We start from the raw sequence: 16,356 nt of genomic DNA, 5'->3' as shown, positions 1-16,356 counted from the left end.
CCACCTACACACACCAGTTTTCTTTCCTGAGTCCCCTGTGCTTTTACCATCACATTCATGCCATCCAGTATAAATCCAGAAGAGCAACACCTGCCCACCAGGGATTTTCACTCCAGAAGAGAAGCATTGAAAGACAAAGCTATCAGACATCTGAATTTGTTAAACTACCTTATCTGACTCAAAATCTGAATGGAATTCTCTTTCTCTCCTTTCTGCCATATTAATTCTGATCTTCTGACTGATGAATATTTATTTCTTTTCTTATTTGTTTCCATCTGATGGCATTTTCTTGTAACCTTTTGTCTTCTCTCCTGTGGTGCTGGCTGTATGGTAGATATCCCATCAATATTAATGATATACCTCGCCTATAATCTTCTATTTCTTTTTTCAGAGTGACAGTACAGCTGCAGTTAAGAGTTAAAATCCTGGTTATGCCATTTCTGAATTATATAACCCTGTGAAATTATCCAACTGTATTATAAAATGGAGTTAGTAGTATATATCTCGAAGTGTTCCCATGAGGAACCAGAAATTACTGATGTAATGTACTCAGAAACGTGCCTGGTGTGTAGTCAGTACTTAGAATATACCAGCCACCATCATCACCATCACCACCGCCGCCATCATCACCTCCACCAACATCAGTCCCTGAGTAAATGCCAGGGACTCAGAGACGAATCTGTCTTTTTGCCCACTGGAGCCCTACATCTAGTGGGAAGTTGATGATAAAGACATTAGGAAAGCGTTGCGTGCTGTTTGGGGTGGGGATGTGCTGGCCGCTGTGCTTGAACGCAAAGGGAAGCTGAAGGCCATGGTCCTGGCTCTCACTAAAAAAGAGAAAGTTCCAGACTACCAGACTCTAATCTCTAATTTTGGTTTTCCGCAGATTTACTAAACATGCCTCTGTGTTTGAAGGTCCTTATCTGAAAAATGAAAGCGCTCTGAACCCATTGCACTGCCTCTTGGCTTGTTTAAAAGCACGCTTATAACTTGTCTTGACATCTGTGACCTGCACTTACATAGTATTTTGTGCTTGTAAGTCACACACAGGCAAATTTTGCTCTTTCCAAAGTGAAAAAAAAAAAAAGACTGATTCTTTGAACACCCATAGAATTTCATTAATTTATAATGCATAACTTCAGAACTTGTGATAATCTGGGTGGACTGGGCTAATGTTTACCTTTTATGTGGTATTTAAAAAGGGTTTGGTAAACTAATTCGGAGAAAGTAGAACTGGGAGAAGAACGCTCATCTCCTTAGAAAGGGGCCGTCTGTTCTAAGTGGCATAGAAGCCTCTTTTATGAATGCTTACTGTAGTCTTCTACTTTCTGATTTGCAAAACCTATTCACATAGAGCCTCTGATTTTTATGTGAACAATATCAAGACAGAATAAGCAGAGGTCAAGGGTAACATACACATTGTCAATATCCTTTAATCTATCCAAGAAGATGGGCCTTCTTCTACAAACAATGCCAGAGTTTTATAAAACTTCTTTTAAAACATTCACTTTCAAATACTCTAGTTGCTACAGGGCTTCATCTATTCAGACTGTTCTGCCCTCTAAATTACTATCTATTTTTGGCATTTTTGTCCGTGTTTGAATTGTGTAATGTAGTGGTTCTCAATCTGGGGTGAATTTGTCTACCAGACATTTAGCAATTTCTGGAGGCATTGTTTTTGGATATTTCACCTGGGGGTTCTGTGGACATCTGGTGGGCAGATGCCAGAGATGCTGCCAAACGTCCTGTAATTCTAGAGACATTCCCCACAATAGAAACTTCTCCAGCCCCAAGCGTCAGGAGTACTGTGGTCAACAGATCCTGCTATGATGTGTAATTCACATTGCTGATTACTCCATCGTGTCCCCACAGGCTAAGGAGCAAGCGTGGTCACTCCCTGGCCTGAAGGACACAGCACCTGCCACCACCACCGATGAAAGGACAGCGGCCCCTGCAGGTAACCTTTCTGTGAGATTAGATATTGATGAATGAAGAGGGCTCCGTCACGCAAGGCCTGTTGTAATTCTTATCCAGAGGAAGTTACACTTTCGTGAAGCCCTGTGTTGGGTCAAGAGCTGCTTGAATACCTTTATCTGATTGGCTTTGGGTCCTCCTAGCTGCAGACCAGAGGATCTCTGGGGGCCCGGCCCTCAGTCCATTGGCCACATGCTCTCCTACTTTGCTTTCCAAAGCGTGTATCTGCCGATAAAGAGAAGCCTGAATAGAGGTGCCATTCTGTGAAGCCAGAATGACACCGGTCACATGCGCCCTTCATTAAAATATTTTGTGTCCTATGGTGGCTTTTAGAGAGATCTTCCCAGAAGAACCTGCCCTCCTCTGAGGAAGAATCGTTTAACAAGCTCGACGAGAAGCAGGCTGAGAAGACCCCTGCATCTCTAGCTCAGAGAAATTCCGCCACATGTCAGACAGAAAGACCCCGCGATAAACCAGGAGATTCTGCCCTCAGAAATTCCACAGAGCCGAGAAAGAGTGAGGACGGAAGAGATATTTCATGCCCAGGGAGACTGAGCCGACAGGATGCTCACAGCTCTGGGGCTGAGCGAGGCTCTGAGGATAGAAATGAATGTCTGGTGTTCAAAGGGGAGGAAAAGAGGCTTCGTGCTAAGGGAGAGCCTGGCGACGGAGGAGCTAAAGAAGCTGGAGGATCCGAGATGCCGCATAGAACAGGGCCGGCCAGGAGTTCACATAAAGAGCAGTGTGTTGATAGAACAAACGGTGGTCAGCCCCATGGAAGGTAGGGTTTACAGCGGTCGCATCCCCAGCCGCCGCTTTCTGTAAATCTAGGAGCCGTTGCAGTTTAAGGCCATACTGAAGGATTACTGAAGGGACTCTTTAAAATGACGGTTTAGAAGCTGCTTCCCCAGTGGTGAATTTCTTGCCATTATTTTTTCTTTTTGCTGTGACATTTTCCAGCAATTTATCACTTTCTATGTCTCCTACCAACTGACAGACAGATATGGTGATTACCAGCAATCACATTTTGTATTTTCTAAACATCAGGTAAAAGTTTCTTATTTTTAGCAATATAGAGCACATTCTTCCTGAGATCAATAACTGAGCAATGATCAGATTGATCAGATGGTACCTTGGCTGCTTCCCAAGCATTATGAGGACTGAGTAGGTTATTTAATGCTTCATCCTCATCTGCGAAGTCTCACATAGAAATTCAGGCAATTACGCAGCCAATTAAAATGAATGAATCTATGTTGTGATCAACCAAGTATCTACTTGAAACAAAGAGCTCCCAGATCCAAACATCTATGGTGTTTTTTAGGGATTGAAGATATAATTCTTATTTCCTTTTTGAATGATGTATTTTGGAAGCTATTTGTAGAGAAGTCTAATTTTTCAAGAGTTAAATGTAAACATTAATGCTTACGAAGGAAGTCCATCACTGAAGACATGGGTTTAGTAGCGTCTGGAGGTGTTGGAAAGTGGACATTAGGTCAATTCTTTCACCAGCAGAGGCTCCTCTCACTGCTGGTGCTATTCAGAGACCATTGCTTTTTTTTTTAATTGCACTTTAATGCGGTCGTTTCCGTCTTCTTTAAGGAATAAAGTGGAAAATGAAGATCAAATTAGTTAGGGAGTCATAAAATGACTGCTGTTGTAAAGGGTCTGTGGACTTGCCATGAGGTCGTTAGGGAGCATCTCTAGGATGTGGGCTATCTCCAGCTGCTTGGGATGATGGGGGTGCACCCAGCTCCATCTCACCCCAAAGCCTGACATCGCCAGCTCCCTGTCTTGAAGCTTACATCCCATCAGCAAAGCATCGTCGCGAGGAAGCTTTCCTGCTCAGAAATGTGACCATCTGAGAGTTTTCTCTTGGGAACGTTGAGAGCTGTGGCTGGATTCTATTTTCCAGGCGTGTCAGCTCCGTAAAAGCCATGCCCCCGTCACGAGCCGTGGGAAAGGCAGCGACAATACCCGTCTTGCAGAAAGCTGCTGCAACACAGGCCTCGGGAGGCGGGAAGAGGAGAGGCAGCGAGAAGAGCTGGGTCCAGGAGGAGATCAAGAAGAGCAAGACAGGCGTGGCGGGTAAAGGAGCCGGGGGCCCTCGGAGCACGCCGCAAGCCAGCCGCGCTGGGGACTCCCTGCAAGGCAGAGCCCCCGCGCCCTCTGGAGCAGAGGCCCCCAGGCAGCAAGCTCTGGAGACCCCCCTGGGTAGGAAACGACTTTGATTCCAGCCCTTTGAAGCATCTTACCTTTTCCAGCAAGCATTTCTGACTAAATTTCACTTAGACTAATGTCCCGCAGGATGCCTTACAACATATCTACAGCATTTGTGTTCGTCACTCCACCACTGTTTTGGGTGGCGGTTAAGAGACAAGTGCCACCATGAGGAATCTTTCCTAGCTGCTTCATTTTGCAGCACATTTATGGTGTGAGAGGAGAATGTCCTCATCAGATCAGATGCCCAGAGATTAATATCAGTATCTGAATCTTAAAAAAATATGAACTCTTGGCAGAGTGCCTAGCACAAGATAAGTGTTTAAGGATTACATTTTGAATAAATCGGCTCACTTCCCTCTGTAGCCTTTGGACACATGTATGAAGCTGCGTGCAGTAGGTGATTAAATAATGAATAAATGGAGAAATGAATAGGTTCATGGCAAGAAAAGTTTTACAGTAACTCTGGAAAAGTGAAAAGCGTACTGGAAGAATATTAGTAAGTAACTATGTATTTTAGGGCCTTGCAAGCTGGCGCAGTGGTTAAGAACCTTCCAGTCAATGCAGGAGACACCAGTTTGACCCCTGGGTCAGGAAGATCCCTGGAGAAGGAAATAGCAACCCACCGCAGTATTGTTGCCTGGGAAACCCTACGGACAGAGGGCCTGGCAGTCTACAACCCACGGGGTCACAAAGAGTTGGGCATGACTTAGCGACTAAACAGCAGTGTATTTTAGAACAGATCCTGCTGTAGACTGGAGGTTAAACGCCTAGGCTGGGAGGTCGAAAGTGGGAGAAATTTGCGAGCTGGAGAACATGCACTTAGGCAATGTTACAGGTGTTTTGTTTCTAGTCAGGAAAAGTTCATCTTTGAGCTTTGTGTTTAGTCGCTCAGTTGTGTCCGACTCTCTGTGACCCCAGGACGGTAGCCCACCAGGCTCCTCTGTCCATGGGGATTCTCCAGCCAAAACACTGGAGTGGGTGGCCTTTCCGTTCTCCAGGTGATCTTCCCAACCCAGGGATCGAACCCAGGTCTCCTGCATTGCAGGTGGACTCTTTACCGACGGAGACACCAAGGCAGCCCCTTTAATCTTTAAATGTGTCTTAAATAAAGGCTAAAATATTTTGGAAAGTCACGTTTAGTAATATCAAACCTTTCAATGATGGAATAAATTTTTCATTTTTTCCCTCTCTACTTTAATTAAAATTGTGGACTTTACCAGTTGTGTGTTTTTTTTTAAATGGGTCAAACAGTGTCAGGGGTTTGAATGTAAATGACTGAGACTTGGAAGCATTACCTGTTTGGACGTTACGTGGAGATCTTTGATTGTTTTGTGGTTTCTGAAAGCCGTCCCGGGGAAGCTGGGGGCTGAGGTCCTGACAAGCTTTCTCACAAGTGTCGGGGTCGCCTTCATGACCCACAAATCACGATATGAAATGAAGGTCTGTGTTCCCTGGATCTTTAGAAACCCAGGGGGCTGCTCGCGTTTTGCTTCTAAACGAGCACGTTGGCACGTGGGCCGCTTCTCACCAGCACTTCTCCTCTCGCCTCCCAGCCGACGCCCCGGCACCGCCCGCGCCGTTCGACCACCGCATCGTGACGGCCAGGCAGGCCGCGGTCAACAGCTTCTACACCGTGAGCAGGACCGAGATCTTGGGAGGGTGAGTGCCGCTCCTCTTCTGCACCCTCTTGACAAGGAGGAAAGAGTGCTTGCAAAGACACAGGTCTTTTTTTAAATTCCTACGTGTTTCATCTTTCTATTTTTACTTTTCTTGGTTTTTGTACTGATTTTTCATATTTTTAAATTTATATTGGAGTATAGTTAATTTATAATGTGTTAGTTTTGGGTGTACAGAAAAGTGGTTCAATTACATCTATATATTTTTTTTTCAGATTCTTCTCCATTACAGGTTATTATAGAATACTGAGTAGAGTTCCATGTGCTATACAATAGGTCCTTGTTGGTTATCTGTTTTATATACAGTAATGTTTATATGTTAATCCTGAACTCCAGATTTAGAACCACGCCACCCACCTTTCCCCTTTGGTAGCTGTGAGTTTCTTTTCCAGGTGTGTGAGTCTGCTTCTGTTTTGTAAATAAGTTAATTTGTATCGTATGTTTGGACCTCATATATAAGGGATATCATATGGCCTTTGTCTGTCTCAGTCTGACTTAGTTCACTTAGCACAATAATCTCTAGGTTTGTCTATGTTGCTGCAAATGGCATTATTTCCTTCTTTTTATGACTGAGTAATACATATAAGCTGGAATCAAGATTGCCGGGAGAAATATCAATGAGCTCAGATATGCAGATGACACCACCCTTATGGCAGAAAGTGAAGAGGAACTAAAAAGCCTCTTGATGAAAGTGAGAGACGAGAGTGAAAAAGTTGGCTTAAAACTCAACATTCAGAAAACGAAGATCATGGCATCTGGTCCCATCACTTCATGGGAAATAGATGGGCAAACAGTGGAAAGAGTGTCAGACTTTATTTTGGGGGGACTCCAAAATCACTTCAGATGGTGACTGCAGCCAGGAAATTAAAAGACGCTTGGTCCTTGGAAGAAAAGTTATGACCAACCTAGATAACATATTAAAAAGCAGAGACATTACTTTGCCAACAAAGGTCCATCTAGTCAAGGCTATGGTTTTCCCAGTAGTCATGTATGGATGTGAGAGTGGAATTATAAAGAAAGCTGAATGCCTAAGAATTGATGCTTTTGAACCGTGGTGTTGGAGAAGACTCTTGAGAATCCCTTGGACTGCAAGGAGATCCAACCAGTCCATCCTAAAGGAAATCAATCCTGAATGTTCATTGAAAGGACTGACGTTGAAGCTGAAACTCCAATACTTTGGCCACCTGATGCGAAGAACTGACTCATTGGAAAAGACCCTGATGCTGGGAAAGATTGAAGGAAGGAGGAGAAGGGGACGACAGAGGATGAGATGGTTGGATGGCATCACCGACTCAATGGACATGAGTTTGAGTACACTCCAGGAGTTGGTGATGGACAGGGAGGCCTGGCGTGCTGCAGTCCATGGGGTCGCAGAGAGTCAGACACGACTGAACTGAATCTATATACCACACATTCCTCATCCCCCAGCTATTGGTGGACACTTAGGTGACTTCCACGCCTTGGCTGTTGTGGATAGTGCCGCTATAAACAGAGATGGATCTTAAGAATTTCATAAATGTTTGTCAGTCTCACCCAGAGAACCAGAAACATCATATACAGTTATTTTAAGTGATTTTAACCATTTCTGAAAACTGTCGCTGATGCCGGAAAGGCTGATGAGGTGACTACCCTTCACGTTTCATCTGCTTCACTTCCCATGTTGTCCTGTCCGGAGTGAGAGGAAAGCAATGTGAGTCCCCAGGAGGTTTAGAAGCTTGAACGCTGAGGAGCAAAACGTAGAAATGTGTGAATGCTGTTTATCTCATGGCACAAAGTAAATATTTTTTTTTTAAATCATCGCTGGTTTTCCATTTGCACTGATACCATGTGAGTTACCGCCATTCATTTCGGTCGGTGACGTGCCCTGCAGAAGGACTTGCTGGCAGGACATCCACACAGATGCCCTTCCCGAAGAAGGAGGAGGCGAGTCCACCAGGGAGGAGGGACCTTCCTCTCCCACTTCAGCCACGACCCCCCGAGAGGTCCTGTGACTCCCAGTGTTGATCCCAACAGCAATCTATGTAAAGTAAGAGGCGGAGAGCAGGAAAACTGTACATGTATTCAACACATAGACATTTACTCACAACACAGGGAGAGCACGTGTGGTTCATAGCGAGCGTGTTTCTGCCTGTGGTCAGGGGTGTGGCTGACTCTGCGAAGCCCCTCCTGGGTTTTCCAATCCCGTGGCTCCTTTGCCCTCTGTCACAGGACACATCCGAACTTTCTCCTCCTCAGCCGGCTGATGGCAGAGAGGCCCCCGGCCTGTGAGGACAGTCGAGGGGGACGGGGCTTCCGGAGCAGGCAGCGCTGCCTGGGGCCCCCTACTCTCACGGCAAGCATTAGCTTATCAGGGTCTTGAGGAACGAGGGTAGCAAGCCAGCCACCGTTTCTCTAAAGGAGGAAAGTTTTTTGCAGAAGCGGCTTTGGAGCAACCCCAGGGTTTGTGTGTGTTTCTGGTCAAGGTCTCTCGGTGACTCTCAGAGCCTCCGGGGCAGCGCGGGGTCTTCTCTGGCGGCTGCAGGCGGGACCACCCGCCCATCGCCCCATCCCAGGCTCAGTGAGGAGCTTAGAGGGGTGGTCAGCTGGGCGTGCTGGCCTCGTCAGCGGGGACCTCCTCTCCGTCGGGGGCGAGTTGAGGCGCAGCCCCTTGTCCTACAGAGTCGGCGGGGCCAACCCCCCAGGGCCAGGATCCTGGGGCCCCCACGCCCCGGCAGGCCCCTCCATTTTCCTGGGGTTCCTTCCCCACCTGTGGCCTGTGGGGTGATTAGAGTTTCTGCTCATCATGGTCAGTTATTCCTAGCATGAGGTTATCAGCCTGGCGGGCCAGCAGGGACCCTTGAGGCCACCTCCCGCCCCAGGCCTTGCAGGGTGAAGCCTTCCAGAGGAACGGAAGGAGCTGAAGCTGAGCAGTGACGGGGCACCACGGCTGGGCCAGGCCGATCTGGGGGCCATTGCTAATTAAGGGAAAAAGACCTTTCTTAATGAGGAGCCACATCTGAAGCGCCCGGGGCTGTGTTCCTGGGCTCCAGGAGAGAGAGCACGTCTGGAACAGTGGGTGGGATTGATGTCACACTTGGCTGTGCTTACGGTAATGTCACTCCACCCCCACCCCAGGACGCATCTGCTTCTGTGCAAGGAGTGTGGCTGAGTGGGGTGGGCTGGGGTGACCTCCCCCCAGCTCCCCAGCCGTTTCACTAAGTCAGGAATCACACCAAGCAAGAAGACTGCTCATGAGTGTGTATTTGGGGAGGTGGTGACGTTTGTAAGAAGCTGCCTTACGAAGTGCATTTAAATTGATATCCAAGCTCAAGTGTGTACTGTATGCTTTGATTAAATGTGTCTATATGCAATTTTGTGATTACTTATTTATTTATATGCAGTTTCCAAAAATAATCTGACTTGCCTGACCAATAGCCTGTATCATTCTTATGCTTAGAGAACCTAGCTTGTTATATTCACATGCATTCAGAAAGATTCTATTTTCTCTACGATAGAAACCCTCAAATTTTAGGGTGCATGAGAACCACCCAAGGGATGTTGTGAAAATGCAGCTTCTGGGGTATTCCCCAGCCTTCCTGTTTCAGTAGGGCCGGGACATCACCCCCAGGTGACTCTGAGGCCTGTGGCTCGTATCAGAACTTGACCTGTTCTAGGAGATTTGGCAACAGCAGGGGCACGTTAGGCTTGCTCACTCAAGTCAGAAAGAGGGGTGCCGGAAAGCTTCAGTGTCCACCGGGCAGCGGCTGGACCGGGGCCCTGGCGGGGACAGAGCCTCACCTGGGCCACGACCTCTTCTCCCGCAGTGGGCGCTTCGGCCAAGTTCACAAGTGTGAGGAGAAGGCCACAGGCTTGAAGCTGGCGGCCAAGATCATCAAGACCAGGGGCGTGAAGGACAAGGTAAGGCCCACGCAGTGTGGACACGGTGGGCTGCCATCCGCCCAGTGCTAAACCAGCCCTCCCTCCCCCAGGACGACGTGAAGAATGAGATCAGCGTCATGAACCAGCTGGACCACGTGAACCTCATCCAGCTCTACGACGCCTTCGAGTCTAAGAATGACATCGTCCTGGTCATGGAGTAGTGCGTCCCCCATCCCCTCCCCATCCTACGCGCACATCCCCAGCACACCGCCCTGTCCTGCCTCCAGCTGGACCCTGCTGGACCCCGGGATTCTGACTTGCATGTGTCAGAACTGCATCCGCCGCGCGAAGGAAATTACTCAGGAAAGGGTCTCCACGTGAGATTCTGTTGCTAAGCAGCAGGACGACCACACAGGTTTAGCTCCGTATGAGCTGTACTGTCGAGGCCCTGTCTTAACTCTTGCTCTGGGTACCCTGGAGGGGTGAGCCTTGAACTGTGTCCTACTTTTGACCTGATAGTGAAAACAAAGCTCATGTCAGACTCTTCTAAGTAGAGCTAAGAGGCTTCTGTTTAACATCACCTTTCTGGGGCCATCCCTCATGGCCCAGTGGTTAAGACTTCACCTCACCACGCAAGGGCTGTGGGTTTGATCCCTGGTCTGGCAGCTACAGTCCCACATGCCTCGTGGCTAAAAAAACCCAAACATAAAACAGAAGCAGTGTTGTAACAAATTCATGAAAGACTTTAAAAATGGTCCACATCAAAAAAATTATAAAAAGTAAAATAAAATCACCTTTATAAAAACTTGAGTGTTTAGTTAGAAAGTGAGTCATTCTAACCAACACTGAATCCGTGTCTGCGACTCACTTCAGCTCCCCACCCCCAGCCCCCACTTCGGGTTTTGCTTGTCATTGTGCGATAGGAATTTCGGGTAATGAAACATCCAGCATGAGCTCCACACGAGCACTTAATCGCTGAAATCAGCCTGGCCCTCCAAGGAGTCTGGAATTCCCTCCACCCCTGCCTTCCTAGCGTCCTCCTGGGCCTCCGTGCTCCTTAGGAGATGGCAGAGGTGGGCCCACCCCAGAGCCGCAGCCCCTGCAAGGGAGGGGCTTTGAGACTTTCCATTTGAGCAAGTGGTGGGGCTCCAGTGACAGCCATCACCGTCAGAGGCATCTAATTCAGAAGGTAGAGAGACACAGCTGCAGACACATCCGGTGGGCGGGTCAGCGGCGCGCAGACGCGAGGAGCAGGTGCTCGTCGAGGGCGCTTACTCGGAATCGCCCCCTCTCCCCCGCAGCGTGGACGGAGGAGAGCTCTTCGATCGCATCATCGATGACAACTGCAACCTGACGGAGCTCGACACCATCCTGTTCATCAGGCAGATATGCGAGGGGATAAGACACATGCACCAGATGTACATCCTCCACCTGGACCTGAAGGTAGGGCGCGCTCGGCCTCAGGGGGACGCGAGCCCTTCCCCCAGGCGGGTCCGTGGTCCCTCGGGTACTGGACACCCGCTTGGGAGACGGAGCCCGTCGCTGGGTATGTATTCGGGAATTTGAAGACTCTGGACTCTTAGCCTCATCTCCCTATTCCCAATTTCTGTCACTCCCTGGTATGTGCTTGTCTCCATCCTTAGGGACTGCTGTTGAGAGTCTTATTGTAAGTTGCTTATGTTAAAGGAACTCATAGGGAGGTGGTTTCTACCATCACACCAGCCTCATCACCACCATCCTGGTTGCATCCTCTCATCATCTGAGTAGGTGGGAGGAATTTTAGCTGACTCAGAGTTCCCTGCTTGTGGTCAAACTCCCCAGCTCTCCAGAATCCCCAGCAGTCCTCTAAAACCCTCCAGGAGGCTCTGGACTTCAGGGATTATTCTTCTACAAGCGTGCTGGAGCCGGAGGGAGGATGCCATGGCAGCATGGGATCCAGGGCAGCCGGGGGGAGGTGCTGAGAGGCTGAGGGGCAGAAGGGTGGTGGGGGGGCTGGGCACCCCCCCGGGAGCGGTGCGAACCTGTTGTAAATGGTGGGGAGCCCACCCTCTTTCTCCTCTTATTTTATGACCTTTCCCTCTCGCGCTCTCTCCCTTTATGAAGTCCCTGTAATTCGACTGTGCATCCTTACGACCAGTGAAATACGGGCCCAATAACTCCGAGCAGCTCTCATGTCCTCAAGGCATCTTCCTGTGTGGCTCGGTCGTTTCTCATTTCCCTGTTTGCACAGTGTGACACTGAGATAAAATACACATTCTGTAGAACATACCATCTACTGCAAGTCATCAGGGATCGCGGAGCTAAATCAATTCAGCTTCCTTGAATAGGTTTCCATGGGCCTCCGTTCCTGTAACTTGGCTCCTCTCACCGTCCTGATTTACGCGCTTGCCTCTCCCATCCACAGAGCAGGAGGAAGTGGTCGATGGGATGACCGAGCCAGAGGTTAAAAGTCATTAGCAGAGCCCATGGCTATGAACCGGTTTGATAATGCGCACTTTCACGGAGCATTTTCATTGAGTGTAGATACTCTCTGAATATCCCTAACGGGGTTTGATTGGCAGCTGAAGCGGGGACCTGACCCGTCGGAAGTCAGGCAGCTCCATATGTGGCTTCAGAATGTTGACTGAGGACTTGCATGGGCAGTTCTAGTTGTGGCTCGTTCGTAAAGATGCAATAAAGACGACGGCTGGATGGGTCATCAAGGACCGGGCGCCCTTTCAGAAAGCTCCTTGGAAGGAGAGGGGCCAAAAATACCAAAGGCTTGTCTCTCTGTAGGGAGATTATAGGTGGCTTAAAATGGTCTCCTTCCTGCATTTTTTGTGTTTTGTAAATCTTATTCAATGAATATGCTTTAATTTTATAATTAGAAAAAAATTAACTTTCTGAAGTGCCCTCAGAGCTGTTTTTTTTTTTTTTATTCTGCAAACAATTCTTTTGTGTCGTGGTGCTTTTTGGCAATTGGACAGCTTGATACAGGATCAATCAGTTATGTAAGCACGAGGCCAAGTCTTCCTGTGCAGCACCCACTTCTCTATAAATTGCCTTTGCCTAGAGACATCTGTTTTAGAGATATTTTAGAGAAAAAGCTTCCAATGACATTATTCCCAACCAAATGGACAATTGAATGTTGACAAGCAGACACTCCTGGAGCAGGAAATGGGAACCCACTCCAGTTCTGTGGCCTGGGACAGAGGAGACCGGCCAGCCACAGTCCATGGGGTAACAGAGTTGGACACTACTTAGTGACTAAACCACCACCACCAAGCTGGTGCTAGCTCATCTCATAAAGTGTTGCTGTGTTTCTGACCTCACTCTACCCTCTCCTCCACCTGGACAGGCAGGGTAGGTGGGCAGCCATGACCCCATGTGAAGGGTGGGACGTGGAATCCTGGGGACTTGGCACCTCGGCTAATGCCCCCTCCTAGCGCTTAGGGAAGATTTGGGATGAGTTAGAGCTTGAGAGTTCAGGCGGTTCTTTGAAACCTTTATTTCTCTTTTTAGGATGAACTTGACTTTAAGTCAGATCCCCTATTTTTCCCATCCCTCAGGTCTTCTGTCCTAACGTAGGGAGGTGCACTTGTCAGATGTTCTATAAATACCGAGTTGCAGGGCTATCTACCTCTCTCCTCTGCACCCCGAGACCGTCCCATTGGCAGGGCCAAGTCTTTCCAGAGGCAAGCTCCAAGGGAATGCTTAGTCAAGGCTTTTAGGCACGGAGACCAAACTCAGCAACTCTCTGGAATCGCCGAGAATGAAGAATGAACGGGGGCGGGGGAGTCCTCCCCTCACAGATGACTTTCCCATAGACTGAGCTCAGGGAAAGCCTGGGGGTCAGGGCTGCTCGCATGTGGGTGCGTGCTCGGTGTGGCCGGTGGAATGAAGCAGGCCATTTCTCCTGGAACTCATAAATCCTCGGGAAAAATAGTCCTCCAAGAAGGGGAAATTCATACTTAATAATTTTAGGGGGGCGGATGTCAAGTCTGAGACGGCCTCCACCAGGCCATTTGGAAAGTCCTGAGGCAGGAGGCCTTGGCCTGAACTCAGGCATGGTCGTCAACGGCAGAGCTGGTGGGGGAGGGAAGGCAGGGTCATGCGAGCTTGGCAGGGGCCCACAACCTCATCCACCACATAATTAAAGGAGAAAATACCCACGCAGACAAGCCCGCCCCAAAGTGAAAGGCCTGATATGTTTTTCCTGAGCATTGTTGTATTTTTAGTTGTGGTTCAAGGACAATTTGAGTGAAGGATGGTTGTTTTCATTGCTAATGTGTCTCTTTCTCCTGGCAGCCTGAGAACATCCTGTGTGTGAATCGGGACACTAAACAAATAAAAATTATTGACTTTGGATTGGCCAGAAGGTATGTCAATTTGGACATAGGTGTATGAATTGAGTTAGAGAACATGATGGGTGATCTTTCTTTGCAAAGATAAATCTGATATACCCCTTGGTTTCATATCCCTGTTTAGAATTAACCAAAATTATGTTTCAGCTTTACTTTGCTGGCTTCAGAATTTGAACGTTTAGGAGTTTCTACAGTGCATGCAAGAAAAATATGGAATATTAAAACCTAGTACAGTGCAGTTATTAAATGTTAAGACATTAATCCATAATTTGTGAGAGTTTGTCTTAGTCTTTTGCATTTGGTCCATCTGTAAAGAGAAGACTTGCCTTAAAAAAGTAATTGTGTGAGCAGGATTGCTCACAGGGTTCAGGCAGAGATGAGCTCCTCAAGGGAACGGAGTTTACTCGGACCTCAGCGCGTGAGTGAAAGTGTTGGGCGGTCGTGAACGGCCGCGTCTTCTCTATTCATTAAACTAGGCTTGTTTGAGCTGTCGACAGGGCACAGTCTGTTCTCACGGCTCCTTCAGTCATGTTTCATAATTCATAATTCAAGTGTTCTAATTATTCCGAGTGGCTTTTCTCACAACCATTTCAGATTATTAAGGATCTCTAGGAGAAGCTTCATTACCGTTTCAGACTCTTCAGGCTCTCTGGTGGGAAGCTTCGTTACCAGTTTCGGACACTCTGTCTTTAATATACGATTTCCTTCAGTCTGTTTACATTAACTGTGCTGTGCAGCTGCAGTTATTTTGCTTATAGACTGCACCCTTTCTGTTTTCTTGAGTTTTGATTTTTGGCTGACCCTCTTCATTCCTCTGTGTTGTCTCCTAAATTTCAGGTACAAACCCAGAGAGAAGCTGAAGGTGAACTTTGGAACTCCTGAATTCCTCGCCCCTGAAGTTGTGAACTACGATTTTGTCTCCTTCCCCACTGACATGTGGAGTGTGGGCGTCATCACCTACATGCTGTAAGCACACTCCCAGCCCCTCGGACACTTGTTCTCAATCGCCGTGTAAATTCCATTTGCTATTTTGAATAAAGCCCTAAGTTAGATCTTTCAAAGATAAATAACTCTGCCCCATACTCAGGTACTTCCCATGTTCTGTTGAGTCTGGTGGATAAAGGAGTAAATTCTTTAATCATCAGAAAAAGTAATAGTCTCTCTTCTTCACTGATCACCCAGATTCCTAGACCACCATCCTATGCTCTAAAAGGAACTTAAAAAACACCCCCAACTGTGTCCTGATCCCCTGAGTGATGAAGCAGCCTCACTGTCCAGGGGTGACGTTCCTGGCGTCTGCCATCTGAGGACGTGATGGCACTCTGTGGCAAAACGCGTTAAAAGGGCATCTGTGTTATTCTGTGAGATTCGTGTTTGCGGGTAGCTGTGCCTTCACCACAACCACTGCTGATAAACAAAAAATCATGCTCGCGAGTCGCTCACTCGTGTCCAACTCTTTGCAACCCCATGGACTGTAGCCCACCAGGCTCCTCTGTCCATGGGTTTCTCCAGGCAAGAATACTGGAGTGGGTTGCCGTGCCCTCCTCCAGGGGATCTTCCCGACCCAGGGACTGAATTCACATCCTATGGTAACTCCTGCATTGCAGGCCGATTCTTTATCCCTGAGCCTTCTTTCCATTTTAAATGACAGAACCAGGAAGGCACCTGTCTTCACAGAGTCTGAGGGTGTTTAAAGGCTTCTCACCCTGGACGCCGTGTCTTACAGACTCAGCGGCTTGTCCCCCTTCCTGGGCGACGACGATGCCGAGACCCTGAACAACATTCTGGCCTGCAGGTGGGACCTGGAGGACCAAGAGTTCCAGGATGTCTCGGAGGAGGCCCGGGAGTTCATCTCCAAGCTTCTCATTAAGGAGAAGAGGTGACCGCATCCCCTCTGGGCTCAGGAGGAGGCAGGGCGAACAGAGGCGGGGCCCTGGGGCCGAGAGGACCGCAGTCAGGGAAGTAGCCACCAGCCCCGCGGCTGTCTCTCTGGTGCACCTGTGGGGCTGTAGACACAGTGACTCTGGTGCTCTCCACCCGGTCTCCTGAGGCCTGGAACCGCTGTGATCGCGGGGCTTGAGTGGGGCTAGGGGGCTCCACGCCGCTGAACAGTTGTTTCATGGGAGAGCCTGCTGTGGGCCAGGCCTGCTGCTGCTCTCCAGACATGTTCTCTTTACCCACTTCCCAGTTCCGTGGGAGGAGGGCATTATCAGTCATGTTCTTTGATGATACTCCAAGATCACATGGCCGGTTAAGTGACAGAACCAAGAATCAACACAAGGCCG

The 16,356-nt window shown here is 48.4% G+C and overlaps 1 protein-coding gene across 12 annotated transcripts in view; it reads left to right on the top strand.

Moving 5' to 3' along the window:
* Window positions 1-16,356, top strand: part of MYLK4 (myosin light chain kinase family member 4) — a 70,818-nt gene that overhangs the window by 42,287 nt on the left and 12,175 nt on the right. For 7 of the 12 annotated variants that reach the window (XM_070361418.1, XM_070361419.1, XM_070361424.1 and 4 more), the window contains 8 exons: window positions 1,873-1,957; window positions 5,748-5,853; window positions 9,674-9,767; window positions 9,839-9,948; window positions 11,030-11,171; window positions 14,016-14,086; window positions 14,909-15,037; window positions 15,798-15,950. In XM_070361418.1, the coding sequence (XP_070217519.1) occupies window positions 1,873-1,957; window positions 5,748-5,853; window positions 9,674-9,767; window positions 9,839-9,948; window positions 11,030-11,171; window positions 14,016-14,086; window positions 14,909-15,037; window positions 15,798-15,950 (890 nt within the window). Of the gene's footprint in view, window positions 1-1,872; window positions 1,958-1,981; window positions 2,756-3,886; window positions 4,186-5,747; window positions 5,854-9,673; window positions 9,768-9,838; window positions 9,949-11,029; window positions 11,172-14,015; window positions 14,087-14,908; window positions 15,038-15,797; window positions 15,951-16,356 lie in introns of those variants that run through there. The other 5 variants (XR_011462367.1, XM_070361415.1, XM_070361417.1 and 2 more) reach the window with 4 other exon arrangements.

This window comes from Bos mutus, chromosome 23 (assembly GCF_027580195.1).
Source record: "Bos mutus isolate GX-2022 chromosome 23, NWIPB_WYAK_1.1, whole genome shotgun sequence".
Classification (NCBI taxonomy): domain Eukaryota; kingdom Metazoa; phylum Chordata; class Mammalia; order Artiodactyla; family Bovidae; genus Bos; species Bos mutus.
This window is presented reverse-complemented; position numbering and strand designations above follow the sequence as displayed.